Raw genomic sequence first — 15,259 nt, 5'->3', positions numbered from 1 at the left:
CTGTTTCCAACAGTGGCCAATCCAGGTCACAAATACCTGGCAAGATCCCGAAAAAGTTCAATACATTTTATGCTGCTTATCCCAGAAATAAGCAGTGGATTTTCCCCAAGTCCATTTTAATAATGGTCTATGGACTTTTCCTTTAGGAAGCCGTCCAGACCTTTTTTAAACCCTGCTAAGCTAACCACTTTCACCACATTCTCTGGCAATGAATTCCAGAGTTTAATTACACGTTGAGTGAAGAAAAAAATGTCTCCGATTCGTATTAAATTTACTACTTTGTAGCTTCATCGCATGTCCCTTAGTCCTAGCAATTTTGGAAAGAGTAAACAAACGATTCACATCTACCCGTTCCACTCCACTCACGTTTCCTCAATTATTACTTTAAAAGGAGTGAAGCCTGCAGTGAAAACTGGGATTACTTTAATCAGTGGGATCTTCTACGGTCTATGTCCCAGAAATGACAAAGAAAGACCAGGATAAAGTATTTTATACCATATTCATTGCTGGTTTAAGCATGAATTGATAACGAGTGTGAATGTTGGGCAGACTGGATGTACCGTTCAGGTCTTTATCTGCCGTCATCTACTATGTTACGTTGCTATGTAAAACAACTTCTACGGCTTTACATGTGGAAAATGCTTTTATAACATAATCCCATTCTGTACCTTTGGTGGGGACGCCAATCCAATTGAGGTAGCGTGTTAGCTTCTTCGACATGTATGTCTTCCCCCTGGCTGGCAGTCCAATCATTACGATCAAAGTTGGAGAGTTTGTCATATAAGAAGCCCAGGCTGCATAAGGGTAGATGTGAGTGAGTTATATAAGATAAACATTCAAGGCAAGGCATTTTTTATTTTCATCTATTTATTTTGTATAAAGGTCATACAGCAGAATCTCAATATCCCTCAAATATTTAAAAAAAAAAATATATATATATGTGTAGATAGATATAAGTAGAAAGAGAGAGAGAGAGAGAAAACATTCTGAGAAGTTCTGACAGAAGAAAACATTTCTCTGGTAAGTGAACGCTATTTTGCTTTGTGCTTTGGGGACATAAAAATTGGGGTTTAAAGGAGGAATTGTAGGTTAGTGTTAGGCAAAATAAAAATATAAAAAGCAATTTTATCAACTAATCTCCATAGTCTTTTTCACTTAGTTTTAAAAACTTTGTACCACAGCATTAACAGATAGAATCTAGCAGGCAACTTACGCAGCCGGCTTCTCCTACATAAGTGCACAACTATGGAATGGGCTCCTAAAAGCTGTGAAAACAATCCACGACCACTTGAACTTCAGTAAATCACTAAAAACCAACCTCTTCAAAAAGGCCTACCCCAACGACCCCCACGTAACCCTCTTCACCTACCAACACAGCATGACTATGATCGCACAGGACAACACGCAATCTTCATCCATTCCGACCCTCCACTTATACCTCGTACGATCACTATACAACTTTGTATTTGTTATCCACTGACTGGGCAAACGCCTCTGACGGTACTATGTAAGCCACATGGAGCCTGCAAATAGGTGGGAAAATGAGGGGTACAAATGCAACAAATAAATATAAAGAGAAACGGTCCCACTGAACTTTCTTTCTGAGAAGTTCCGAGATAAGAGGACATTTCTCTGGTAAGTGAACGCTATTTTGCTTTGTGCACTTAAAGATTGGGGTTTAAAGGGGGAATTGTAGGTTAGGCAAAATAAAAATACAAAAAGCAATTTTATCAACTAATCTCCATAGTCTTTTCCACTTAGTTTTAAAAACTTTGTACCACAGCATTAACAGATAGAATCTAGCAGGCACTGCAGGATCTAGTTTAGTCTGCCCACCCACCTCTAGGACAACTCTTCATTTATAGTCAGTTATTTTAATTAGGGTAACAAGCAAAGAGTGCTCTTACAGAGTTTTAAATACATTTCATTACCATCTAAAAAGGAAACACTAAATAAGTCATACAATATACTATATAAACTAAAAGACACTTTTATATTAGGCTAATATCCTTAATACTGTAGCAAGTTTTAAATTATTGAAAAACTCAAAAACACTAAGATGGAGTCAGCAGTCCAGCAGCGAGAGGGGTACTATCCAGTCTTTTGCATTGAGTGTCACATGTATGATTATCTCCCAGTTGGTGAGATGTCATATGTGTGCCCGATGCAAAGAGCTCCTAGCTCTTAGAGAACATGTCCGTTCTCTTGAGGCTAGAGTAGCAGACTTGGTGGAGCTGAGGGAGACAGAGAGGTACATAGAGGAGACCTACAGGGATGTTGTAGAGAAGTCCCACCTCCAGTCTGATAGCCCCTGTGCTACCTTGGAGGAAGGAGGTCTCCTAGAAGGAGAGAATCACCCTGAAGTAGGAAGTACTCCTGTAGCCAGGGGATGTACTATCCTCTCGCACCGAGGATATGTCTCCAAGTGCTGCCCGGGAGGGAAAGGTTAGGACAGCTGTTGTAGTTGGTGATTCGATCATTAGGTATATAGATAGCTGGGAGGCTGGTGGACGTGAGGATCGCCTGGTGACTTGCTACTACTACTACTATTTAGCATTTCTATAGCGCTACAAGGCGTACGCAGCGTTGCACAAACATAGAAGAAAGACAGTCCCTGCTCAAAGAGCTTGCCTGCCTGATGCGAAGGTGGCGGACCTCACGCGTCACCTAGATAGGATTTTAGATAGTGCTGGGGAGGAGCCGGCTGTCTTGGTGCATGTGGGTACCAATGACATGTGAAAATGTGGGAGAGAGGTTCTGGAAGCCAAATTTAGAATCTTAGGTAGAAAGCTCAAATCCAGATCCTCTAGGGTAGCATTTTCTGAAATGCTACCCATTCCACGCGCAGGGCCCAACAGACAGGCAGAGCTCCGGAGTCTCAATGCATGGATGAGACGATCATGCAGGGAGGAGGGTTTTAGATTTGTTAGGAACTGGGCAACATTCTGGGGAAGGGGGAGCCTATTCCGAAAGGATGGGCTCCACCTTAACCAGGGTGGGACCAGGCTGCTGGCGTCGGCATTTAAAAAGGAGATAGAGCAGCTTTTAAACTAGAAACGGGGGGGAAGGCCGACAGTCGCTCAAAAGCGCATGGTTTGAGATAAGTATCTTTCAAAGATATCACCAAAACAGGGAAGATAGGGTATCCTGATACTGAGGTTGCAAAAGAGACCGTAGTAGATCAGGTGTCCTTAAATAAAAATAAAAATCAGACAAAAGATTGCAAATTAATACTGTCAAGTACTGAGCATGATGTAAATAGGAACAACAAACATAGTTTGAAATGTCTATATGCGAATGCCTGGAGCCTAAGAAATAAGATGGGAGAGTTAGAATATATTGCACTAAATGAAAAATTAGATATAACAGGCATCTATGAGGAGGATATGGTGGAAGGAGGATAACCAGTGGGACACTGTCATACCGGGGTACAAATTATATCATAGTGATAGGGTGGATCAAATTGGTGGAGGGGTAGCATTGTATGTTAATGAGAGCCTTGAAATCAAATAGATTGAAAATTCTGCAGGAAACAAAACACGTTTCCTCAATTATTACTTTAAAAGGAGTGAAGTCTGTGAAAACTGGGATTACTTTAATCAGTGGGATCTGAATTAGAGACTTAAATCTCCCGTTGTGGGGACGACCAAAGTTCCCGGGGGCTTGTCGGAGGCGTAGTGAAGGCGAGACTGGGGCATGCCTAACAGATGGGCGTCCTCGAGCGATAATGGAAAAAAGAAGGGCGTCCCTGACGAGCACTTGGCCGACTTTACTTGGTCCATTTTTTCTTACGACCAAGCCTCAAAAAGGTGCCCGAACTGACCAGATGACCACCGGAGGGAATCGGGGATGACCTCCCCTGACTCCCCCAGTGGTGACTAACCCCCTCCCACCCTGAAAAAAACAACTTTAAAAACTTTTTTTGCCAGCCACAAATATCATACTCAGGTCCATCACAGCAGTATGCAGGTCCCTGGGGGGGGTGGTGGGGGGAGGTGTGTGTGTGTCAGCAGAGGCATAGCGAAGGCGTGGACGTCCTGAACTGCTCCCCCCCCCCCACTGGGATGGCCAAATTTCAAGGGAGGAGTGGCCTAGTGGTTAGATCACTGGTCTTGCAGAGTTGGCCGGTTCAAATCCCACTGCTGCTACTTGTGATCCAAAATCCAAATAAATAAATAAAGGGAGTGTCGGAGGCATAGCAAAGGCATGGCCGTCCTTCTCACAGAAACATCCACATTTTGGACGTCCTCAACTGCCCGTCGCAGGGACGGAGGCATAGCGAAGGCACTCAACACTTGGATGTCCTTCACCCATACTCAAAAAAAAAAAAAAAAAGACATCCCTGACAAGCACTTGGACATTGTCACCTGGACTTGTGTTTTTTTAAGGTTGTAGACGGCATAACACTTGGCTCTTTAAAAGTTTACTTAAAGCCCACTTCATTAGGTCTGTGTTCAATTAATATGAAAATAATTTCTTTAACAGTTGTATTCTTGTATTAATGTTAATTGTCTTATAGTACTTCTTAATTTGTTGTGTAAGCTGCATTGAACCTGAACTTTCTTGGGAAAGTCATAATAAATAAATAAAATAAATATGATTTATTGTTTGAGAAGGGATGCAGTTCTGGCATTAAGAATTCTTCCCCGAGAAATTTTCAATTCAGTTAACCATTTCCAAAGATAAGATACTGTTTCAAATTGAGTGTGCCTCAAACCCCCGGATCTACAAAAGGTCTCTTGCCTCTGTTTGAACCCCCTTTCCCAACTCCTACCCCTTCCCAGGGGCAAAGGTCACCCAACAGCAGTTCATACCGTGTTCAGAGGTGGGACAGACCAGAGCTGTGAAGACAAACAGCCCCAGGAGAGGGAAGTTTAAATGACTTCAACCCACAGATACAGGACTAAACTTAATACCATATTTTGCTTCCAGAACGATATACAAATCAGAAAGGATTAGAAACCTGTAGGTGTGTTTATACTTTTCAACTGGTTTGTGGCTGGTTTGCAGGAAAGGTTCCAGCACTGTCATGTGAGAATACTGGAAACAGCCTGCTCTTGTGCTCTTTCATAATGCAGTCAGATAAAATTGCCCTTGTTAATCACCTTCACTGGGAATGATTTTGTAACCCACCTGTCTAATGATCTAGAAAGATAAGAACGTACATAAGAACATAAGAATAGCCATACTGGGTCAGCCCACTATCCTGCTTACAACAGGGGCTAATCCAGGACACAAGTACCTGCCAGAATCCCAAAGAGTAGCAACATTCCAGAACCTCAAAGAGAAACAAGATTCCGTAGTCCACATGAATAGCAAGATTCCATGCAGAATCTCAAAGAGTAGCAACATTCCATGCTACCCATCCCAGGTCAAGCCTTATTCTATAAAGGTTATGCTCCTACTTTATGAGCATAATTTACATTCCTAAATTAGAAGCATACATTTTAGGAGCATAAATTTAAGAGCATAAATTGTACAGAATAAGGCCCATAGTGCATGGTAGGAAAAGACTGCTGAGGGTAGATATGATAGAGGTCTATAACATAATGAGTGGAGTGGAACGGGTAGACGTGAATCACTTCTTTACTCTTTCCAAAAATACTAGGACTAGGGGCACACAATAAAGCTACAAAGTAGTAAATTTAAAACGAATCGGATAAAATACTTCTTCACTCAAAGTGTAATTAAACTCTGGAATTCATTGCCAGGGAATGTAGTAAAAGCAGTTAGCTTAGTGGACCTTAAAAAAGGTTTGGATAGCTTCCTAAAATAAAAGTCCATAAGCTATTATTAAAATGAACTTGGACAAAATCCACTGCTTTTACCACATTCTCTGGCAACAAATTCCAGAGTTAAATTACACTTTGAGTGTACCCTTTCCACTCCACTCATTATTTTATAGACCTCTATCGTATCTCCCCTCAGCCACCATTCCTCCAAGCTGAAGAGCCCTAGCCGCTTTAGCCTTTCCTCATAGGGAAGTCGTCCTGTCCCCTTTATCATTTTCGTCGCCCTTCTCCGCACCTTTTCTAATTCCACTGTATCTTTTTTGAGATGTGGCGACCAGAACTGAACACAATATTTGAGGCGCGGTTGCACCATGGAGCGATACAAAGGAAAGGGATAGTGAAATGGGACTTGATGTACTGCCTTTCTGTGGTATTTTGCAACTACATTCAAAGCGGTTTACATATACACAGGTACTTATTTTTGTACCTGGGGCAATGGAGGGTTAAGTGACTTGCCCACAGTCACAAGGAGCTGCAGTGGGAATCGAACCCAGTTCCCCAGGATCAAAGCCCGCTGCACTAACCACTAGGCTACTCCTCCACATTATAACATCCTCATTTTTGTTTTCCATTCCTTTCTTAATAATACCTAACATTCTATTTGCTTTCTTAGGCGCCACAGCACACTGAGCAGATGGACAGAGTCTGAGCGGGGAGCATGCACAACTTATAGGATAGTATAAGTTATGTGTGTATTTCCTTTACTTAGACACAAGCACTTACACCAGCTCTATGGCTGGCATAAATACTCAAACCTAAATGTTAGCTAATTTATTTATTTGTAGCATTTATACCCCGCTCTTTCTCACTTGATAGCAGGTTCAGTGCAGCTTACAAAAGTGCGGTACAAAGTATCATAGAGATAATACAATGTATGGTGCAATAATATATCACAGAGATAACACAGTTAAATAAAGTTGGACAGTGTGAAGAGAAGTGGGGAAAGGATTGGAGCATGGGAAGTATTAGTGGTGTGGATTAGGTTTGGGAATTAATCAAACTTTCACCACAAAAACAATTTTTCCAGTTGGATCATCAGATGATGGGCTCAGTAGATCCTTTCATTACCAGCCTGTCACACAAACTCTTCAGCGATCCAATTTTTATATCTTCCTTTTTATCTTTTATAACTATTACATATCAAGTTGAAGTCTTATATTTCACTTATTGTCTCCTTAAAATATAGGCACACTGTTACACTAACAGAAAGAGAAAAATAAAGGCAGATAAAGACCATATGGTCTATCCAGTCTGCCCAACCATGCCATCTGCTCCCCATAGCACTCCCTTAGAAATCTTATGTACTTGTCCCAAGCTTGAATGAATTCAGATACAATCTTTGGCTCCACCACCTTCAATGGGAAGCCATTTCACGCATTCGCCATCCCTTCCATAAAGAAGAATTCCTCTATCCCATTTCACCTTCATCCTATGCCCCCTCATTCCAGAGCTTCGCTTCAACTGAAAGAGACTCACCTCTTGTGCATTTATGCCACAGAGGTATTTAAATGTGTCTATCATACCTCCCCTCTCCTGCCTTTCTTCCAAAATGCACCACCTTAGCCGAGATTGGGTGGCAGAGCCAGCCGGTGGTGGGAGGCGAGGATAGTGCTGGGCAGACTTATACGGTCTGTGCCCTGAAGAGCACAGGTACAAATCAAAGTAGGGTATACACAAAAAGTAGCACATATGAGTTTGTCTTGTTGGGCAGACTGGATGGACCATGCAGGTCTTTTTCTGCCGTCATTTACTATGTTAGCTTAAAAAAAAAGGTTATTTCACTTAGCTTTCTGACTGGTTCCTATTGTATCTATAGTTATGTGAAATCTGGTCCTTACATTATAAGAGGTGGCAAATACATGTGTATGTTGCAAGATTAAGGCAGTAAGGTTGTTGTGTTTATGTTGCAATATTTATAAACTGTTGCTACCTGTGGCATACTGATTGCTTCTTGAGCTTAACTGTATCGTTATTTGGCATGAAATAACTTTTGTTTCTATTGTGAGGTATTTGGTTTTACAGAAATCTTTCACTCTAACTGAATATATTTTTTTGACAGATGCCAGACTCCTGATGCTGGCACTTAAGCCGAAATTCGGCCCAAGTCAAGATTCGTAATAAAGACCTTATTGCCTTTTTGCCATCTCCACAGTTTTGTTCCTTCTGATTTGGAGTGGAGGATTGTTCTGCCTTCGGCAGAGCCTTGTATAAAATATTCAGCGAACTGTGAATGTCTCAACTTGGACATCACAAATGCTATCTAGAAGTCTTATGCCAAATAGGGATTATAACATGTATATAAACTGTCACCAAAGTGATTAGAAGGACAAACATCCTTTAATAACCTTTCATACAATCTAAGAGTGGAAACTGGCAATGGCCCAACACTGCATGCTGCCATCATGAGTGTGAAGTGGCCAGAGGCAGATCCAAGGACAAACAGCAAAATGAGCACAACGTATATACAAAAGAGAACAATGATCTTAAATTTCAAAAGCAGTCATGTTTGTTTGTTTGTTTTTTTCTTTAATTTCTTGCACTTTGCAAACATACTTACAACACTTCTTTTCCGTGACGCGGGAATTCAATACTGTCTTGTCATTGTTGTTACATTGATCCTGCTTCTCTTCTGGACTTTGACTTTGTTTGCCAGACATCATTGCAGTCAGTTTTTTTTTCTGTTGAATTATTAAAATTAGTTGTATTTTACTTACACCTCTATGTATCATCAATATGCTTTTTAACTTATAAAACTGACATATTTTAACATAAATGTCTTGCACTAGACAACTGTAGAAAATAACAGACTAAGCAAAGAATGTAACAAAATAACGAGAGCATCTGGAATAGTTTATTGTAGCAGTTTCTCCTCTAACTCCAGAGCAGTATTTCTATATAACCAGAACTGTCTTATAATATTTGCTTGTTAAACTACTATCATGTTTTATCATTGTCATGGAATAAACTCTCTGAGCCCATTTGCCAGGCCCCCTCCCTGCCCATCTTCAAATCCTTGCTCAAAGCCCACCTGTTCAATGTCGCCTTCAGCACCTAACCACTTTACCTCTATGCAGGAAATCTTGACTGCCCCAACTTGACATTTCGTCCTTTAGATTGTAAGCTCCTCTGAGCAGGGACTGTCCTTCTTTGTTAAACTGTACAGCGCTGTGTAACCCTAGCAGTGCTCTAGAAATGTTAAGTAGTAGTAATACTAAATGTATATTTTCTTGTGTACTGCCACCATTCATGATGTATTGTAAGCCACATGAGCCTGCAAAGAGGTGGGAAAATGTGGGATACAAATGCAATAAATAATAGCAATAATTTAAGCTTGTGCTTTGACAGTGCTGCTGCCCTCTCTCTTTGTCCCTGTCCAATCCCACATCTTTTGCATCACTACATGGGATGACTGGATAAGGCCTCTTAATCTCCTCACCTGGCCCCGCCACCTGCCGCCCTCTCTCACCTAAGTCACCTTGCAGACACAGGAGCACTGTGACAGCTGAGCTCGCTCTACGCCGGGCCGGCTCTCTGTCTCCTGCGCAAACCGGAAGCGACGTAACCCGCGTCGCGCGGTTGGACGGCTGCACTCGAGGGCGGTGGCTGAGGCGCTCCAATCAGCGCGGGCGCTCTCCCAGTCACGCGGCATGAATGGCGCGCGGGCGCCTCTATGTCACGTGACGCAGTGACTCTGTAGCCTCGCGCGCAAGGCGCAACCGTCATTGTTGTTGTTGTGCGGCGGCGGCTTTATGAGGCGCTCGTGCGCTGTAGCCGGTAACCGCCGTGTCAGACGCCCCCCCCCCCCCACCACCACCCTAGCGGCGCGTGAGGAGAGTCAGGCCCGGCCGCTAAGATGCTTCGGCTTCGCTGTAAGAGCCAGCAGGGAACTCAGCTGCTGCAGGGCCTGAGCGAGGCGTCCAGCCTGCGGGAGCTCCAGGAGCGCATCACCGTCCTCACCGGGATCCCCGGGGACCGGCAGCGGATACTGCGGGGTTTCCCGCCTCAGAGCCTGGAGCTGGACGACCGCGACAGGAGGCTGCGGGACTGCGCCATCCGATCCGGTAGGGCCCAAAGAGTAGGGTTACCATTTTGTGTCCTCTGAAAAAGAGGACACATGTCACGCCCCCTACCCCGCCCCCGCACCGCCTCATACCCCGCCCCTGCCACGCCCCCTTCAGGTCCAGGCCACGCCCCCTTCAGGTCCGGGTTCCGCCCCTATTCCCCCCCCCCCCCCCCCCCTCACTTGCTGTCTAGCCCTGGTGGTCTAGTAGCGTCTTCTCTTCGGGGCAGGAAAGAGCCCCCTCTTTCCTGCCCGGAGCGCCGCCTGCCCTTGCCTGCTGCATCCTCCTCGGTATGGCTGGGGATTCAAAATGGCCACCGAGAGTTGAAGCGGCCTCGCGAGAGTTCAACTCTCGGCGGCCATTTTGAATCCCCAGCCAGACCGAGAAGGATGATAGACAGGGGAGGCAGCGCTCCGGGCAGGAAAGAGGGGGCTCTTTCCTGCCCCGAAGACGTCACTAGACCACCAGGGAACATGGTAAGGAAGGGGAGGGGAGGGGACGGGAGACCACGCGCCGATCGCCCGCCCACCGCACGCACGCGCCTGCCCGCACCCGCGCCCACGTTTGTCCAGAAATCCGGACAAACGTGGGCGGGGCAAAATCCGCCGGACGCCCCGGACATGCCCTCAAAAAGAGGACATGTCCGGGGAAATCCGGACGTATGGTAACCCTACCAAAGAGTGGCCTGGAAGGTTTTCCCTTTAACACACAAAACCTAAGGAGGCCACAACTTGCCTTTTAAACTGGGCATTTTCCCTGCCACAAGGAAAACGGAATGCAAATGATTGAAAAGCTATTATAATGAGCTGCACTACCGTTTTTCCCATTCCCTTAGTGTTGCAGGAATTACCACTATTGTTAGCAGAATCTGTGGTACTTCAGGAGTCATCAGCACTAGCTCTCTGTGTCTTCTGCTCTCAGTTATAGAGGGTCCGACACCTCTCTAGCCCCCCTTTCTCACCAGATGGTAAAGAATAGATTGATTACCCTGCCTTGAACTAATTATTACTTACACATTACTTAAAATAGCAGTTACATAGTGTTTTAATTTCCCCCTCTTGGACCTCTTTCTGACTCCAGATCACACGGGGGACTAAAGATACCTATTTTACCTAACAGGTTCTGTATGGTTTCTCCAACCTCCATTGTCACCCAATCACAAGGAGGTCTGCTCTGGGTTTGCATTAGGGGCTGTAATCGAATTCTAATTCCCATAACTACTGCTTTCTGTCTTCCTGGATCTAGGTATACTCTGGGCCATTTATGTTCCCAGATAATGCCTAATAAAAATCTGTCTAAGTTTCTCCAGAGACTGAGTGTATGTAATCTGCCTTGTAAACTAAATGTAAGGTAAAGAGAAGATAGAATAAAGACAGAGATAGATTTGAATAAATAGATACATTTTATTTCTTACCCAAAGACAAGTCTTCAAGTTGGTACAAGTACAGACATCAGACTTTAATCAGGTACATTCAGCAGACAGATTCTTGGTACAATCGGACAGAGCCCTGCCGTCTGAGAGAAGCGTTGGGGCGGATACCAAAGCTATGGCAAATTGTCCCCTCTTTTATACACAAACTCTCCATAGAAGTCAATGGTGAGATACCTAGCTCTCAATTTCTGAGATGATACTTTCCCATGCAGTGTTATCAGCATGTTTTGGGAAGCTTTGAGATAACAGTTCCACATCTGTCTGTGTCGCAATACTTTTCACGCCATCTTAAGAACCCTGTATAACCTTGTATAACCCTGTATAACCTCTGTTGCCTTTTATACAAAAGTAATAGACTCCATTTTGTTCATCTGATTTAAAGTGACAGTTGTACCAGTTTGTGTCAGGACTCATTGTTCAGACCTGCTTTTTTTTTACAGATTCTGAAATATTAAATCATTTACTTGTTGTTTGGCCTAGTCAGTACTTTTTCAGTTATTTTAGCTGTTAAAGGTATGTAAATTGACCCACCACTATTCCAGTGGATGGATCCCAAGCGGGGACACATATTAACTTACAGGAAAAGCAAGTCCTTGCGCAGCCAGTCATAGATTTTTAAACCTGGCTGGTATTTTTACAGCCTGGGTCCTAAAATCTGGCCTTCCCACCCTTCCGGTGGGCATCCAGTGAGGGTCTCTTGCTGTACTATAATTATACATTCCCCACTTGTCACCCCCTCTGAGGAGGGGTGACACAAAGCTCGTCAAGCTTGTCATCATCCATTCCAGAAGGTGGCAAGCTTTCAAACGAGAGGGGGAGTTTTGCTCTTATGGATTGCTAGCAGATATTATGCCAGACAGAAAACTTCATTCTTAGGTGGTATATTTCTGGGCATATGGAATTCCCTTTATATTACCCAACCCCTTGGGCCTTAATCTTGATGTTACCCCTCTTGAGGCGTACTCAAACCTGTAGTGATAGAGGTTTTATGAATGGGACAAAACCATGAGTTCATCTACAAACTCTCATGAAGTATAGGTCATACTAATACTTTCAGGTCTTTCTATGACTTCTATTGTATCTGTTGCATAGTACATAGGGAGATAATCTAATGTATGTATCTCAGTAGTCTTGAGAAGGAACAGTGGTTTCGATTAAGCATTGTTATGGTGGCTCAACAAATATATAGTTAGTATTCAGATTGCAGGCTGTTTAAGGCTGTAGGTATTCAGAATCCTTAAACAGGTCGGAATTCTTGGATCTTACTATTACTCATCATTGGCATCCAATCATGAGCACTAATAAGTGGATAGCAAGTATGAGGTTGCCTCATACAGCAAAAAGGGTAACAAAGGTCATGCATGGATCTTGACATATGCATAATGACCTGGAAGTATGGGAAGCAATTTATATACTCATTACCCCACTTGGAGCTTAGTCAAACCTACAAAAAGACATGCAACGTAAGTAAGCCTACACCAGAGTTAAACAATTGCATAACTGGTTGATACTCGTATCTGAGCAATATCAACTTCCATTCAAATTACATAAACAGAAATAACAGGGAAATTCTTAGAAAAACAATTAGAACAATAAAGAACAATAAAGAAAATAATAGAAAAATAAAAATAAAACCTTTTCAATATCTAGACAGGATTACTGCTAAAATAAAACAAAATATGAATCTATAATGTCCATAAACAGCAACAGTAGTTCTCAAATTAAGTATCAGTTCTAAAGTCTCTTTCATCGATCATGGTTGAGGCGGTGGAAGCGCTGAAGAATCTGGACGGAGATCTAACAGGGCTGGGTTTTCAGGCTGGCTTGCTGAAGGAAGTGGCTTGTCTTGAGATGGTTGGGGGATCTAACATCATTTGGGCCTGGATAGATCTTGAAGACGTACTTGTGGTGTACAAATTGGGATCTTTCCATGTCTTTATTCTAGGCATGCAGCATCATAAACAGTTCATCAAGAGTCAGAGGTTGTCAAAGGAATATGCAACATGACTGTATGCCTGAATGATACATTGCTATATCTTAGTGGGCACAGTCAGGGTGAATTGAATAGACATGAAAGTCAATGTAAACATTGGGGTTCAATAATGAAAAGCCAATTTACATAAATAGCAATAGTATATATGAAATTGTATCTACAAAAAAACAATTAGAATTTAGAGATGATGGTAAATGTTCAATTATTGATGTATGGAGGGCAATGCGTTGCAATTTATCGCCAATAGATATAGAATCTTCACCTACGATGACTACCATTCACCAAGGGTTGAGCCCTCAGCTGCAGGAGGCCAGTAGGACTTACGAGCTAGATGATTCAGAAGGAAAGGTAGAGGCCAAAGCTTCTTGCAACTCCAGTAAGTGGAGAGCCTGTCTCTTTCGCTCGTGGACCAATTGATGCATCTGTTGAAACTCACGCTCAACAATGTCTCGTATCTCACGCCGGGTAATGTTGGGGTCTGTGCATCTGTCTTTTAATTTAGCGATTCTTTGCTGCAACATAGCCTTCAGATCAGATACATTATTGGGTAGTTCTTCTTTGCTAGCAGTCGTCTCCTCGGTGAGGGACGTCAACGGAATTCCTGTATCCATCTGAGGAAAGGCAAAACTTAAACAGACCAGTAGTGCAATTTATGTGGTTAAGTTATTGAAAGAAGTCAGAATGCTAGGGGCCAGGAAAGAGGCTTGGTAAGAAACAAAGCATCGAAAATGAAAAATTATAAAAAATCCCCCCCAAAAAAAATAAAATATATAAAAATAAAAATAAAACAAAATATTATACATCTGAATTGCAGCAAGGCGTATTCAGACGGCAATGCAAGAAAAAGGTTCCTCGAAAAAGACAAATGGAAGAAAAACATTAAAAAGTGCAGCCACTTGATTGACCTTCACATAGAGTTTAAGTAACCCTTTTCAGTCAGTCAAAGAAGTAGAGAGAAGCATATCGCTTTAAGACAAAGCCACCATGTGGTAAGAGTTAGTTGAAGCAAGGTGTTAGTTAAATACACAAAGCATAAATTCCAGGACCGCTGCACACGAATAATGTACACCAGTTCTTCTCACAATCACTCACAGTGAAAGACAGAGAGATAAAAAGAGTAATAGTTGCCATATTGTGAGAACCTGTTTTGAATAGAAAGGAATCAGAAAGTGGAGTGTATAATTTTCCCAATTTATGTTTGAAAGCTTCACCAATTCTTAGTCCAAGAATAGTACAAAATCTATGATCAGCGCAAAATGCTTCCCCAAATGGCCAGTTCAGGGGAATATTTTTCGCATTCATTCCATATAACGGATAATGGTTATTAAATATTTCTTCTTTCTTAGACAAGGAAATAATGAAAAGCTTTCAGATGTCACACATATCATAGAGAAATTTCAAAAATGAAGGCTTTATATTCATGAAAAAACTAAAGAAGTGAATGTCACATTAATTTAAACAGCATAACAGTTAAAGCAGAAAACATTTTAAAAATGTGCAATACACAGCTTTTATTTAAAAGGGATCCCGTATAGAGTAAAATGGCATAAATAAGTCAGTTAAGGTTTATATAAAAAACATAAAATGAACATCCTCTGGGATCGCTTATCCCTGCAGTTGATAAGAACTCCCCAGGGAAGGTATGCAAAAAAAAACAAATAAAGAACTTGCTGACTCAGTTAGGTCATTTGTATGGTACCATAAACATACACTTGCAATTAAACCTAAAAAAAAATATAAGATAACGACATGTCACCTGTAATAGAAACAGAAACATCACACCAATACATATACAGAGAAATGGTTTCTGGATACTAAATGAGGAGCTGAGTAGTATGAGTGACTGAGAGCAACAAAATCAAATCGGGTTTGGGGTAACGCCTAGTCATTATGGGGTGGGTAATATTGATCCCTAAATCTGTGGTCACTGCGGACGGTGTTGATCCGGGTTCCATAAAGGGAATGACTGCCGTTCAGGGGG

At 42.5% G+C, this 15,259-nt stretch overlaps 2 protein-coding genes across 5 annotated transcripts in view; both read right to left on the bottom strand.

Moving 5' to 3' along the window:
* The window catches only part of LOC115481517 (6-phosphofructo-2-kinase/fructose-2,6-bisphosphatase 2), a 37,799-nt gene extending 29,350 nt beyond the window's left edge, over positions 1 to 8,449 (bottom strand). For 3 of the 4 annotated variants that reach the window (XM_030220715.1, XM_030220714.1, XM_030220716.1), the window contains exons 1-2: positions 8,350 to 8,431; positions 669 to 794 (exon numbers count right to left, since the gene is read on the bottom strand). In XM_030220715.1, the coding sequence (XP_030076575.1) occupies positions 669 to 780 (112 nt within the window). In that variant the 5' untranslated portion in view covers positions 781 to 794; positions 8,350 to 8,431. Of the gene's footprint in view, positions 1 to 668; positions 795 to 8,349 lie in introns of all 4 variants that reach the window. The other variant, XM_030220713.1, reaches the window with a different exon arrangement.
* LOC115482058 (complement receptor type 2-like) overlaps positions 1 to 15,259 on the bottom strand; it is a gene marked incomplete at its 3' end in the record, with an annotated part of 504,947 nt that overhangs the window by 283,523 nt on the left and 206,165 nt on the right. The window lies entirely within an intron of this gene.

Source organism: Microcaecilia unicolor, chromosome 12, assembly GCF_901765095.1.
Source record: "Microcaecilia unicolor chromosome 12, aMicUni1.1, whole genome shotgun sequence".
NCBI classification, from domain to species: Eukaryota; Metazoa; Chordata; class Amphibia; order Gymnophiona; family Siphonopidae; genus Microcaecilia; species Microcaecilia unicolor.
This window is presented reverse-complemented; position numbering and strand designations above follow the sequence as displayed.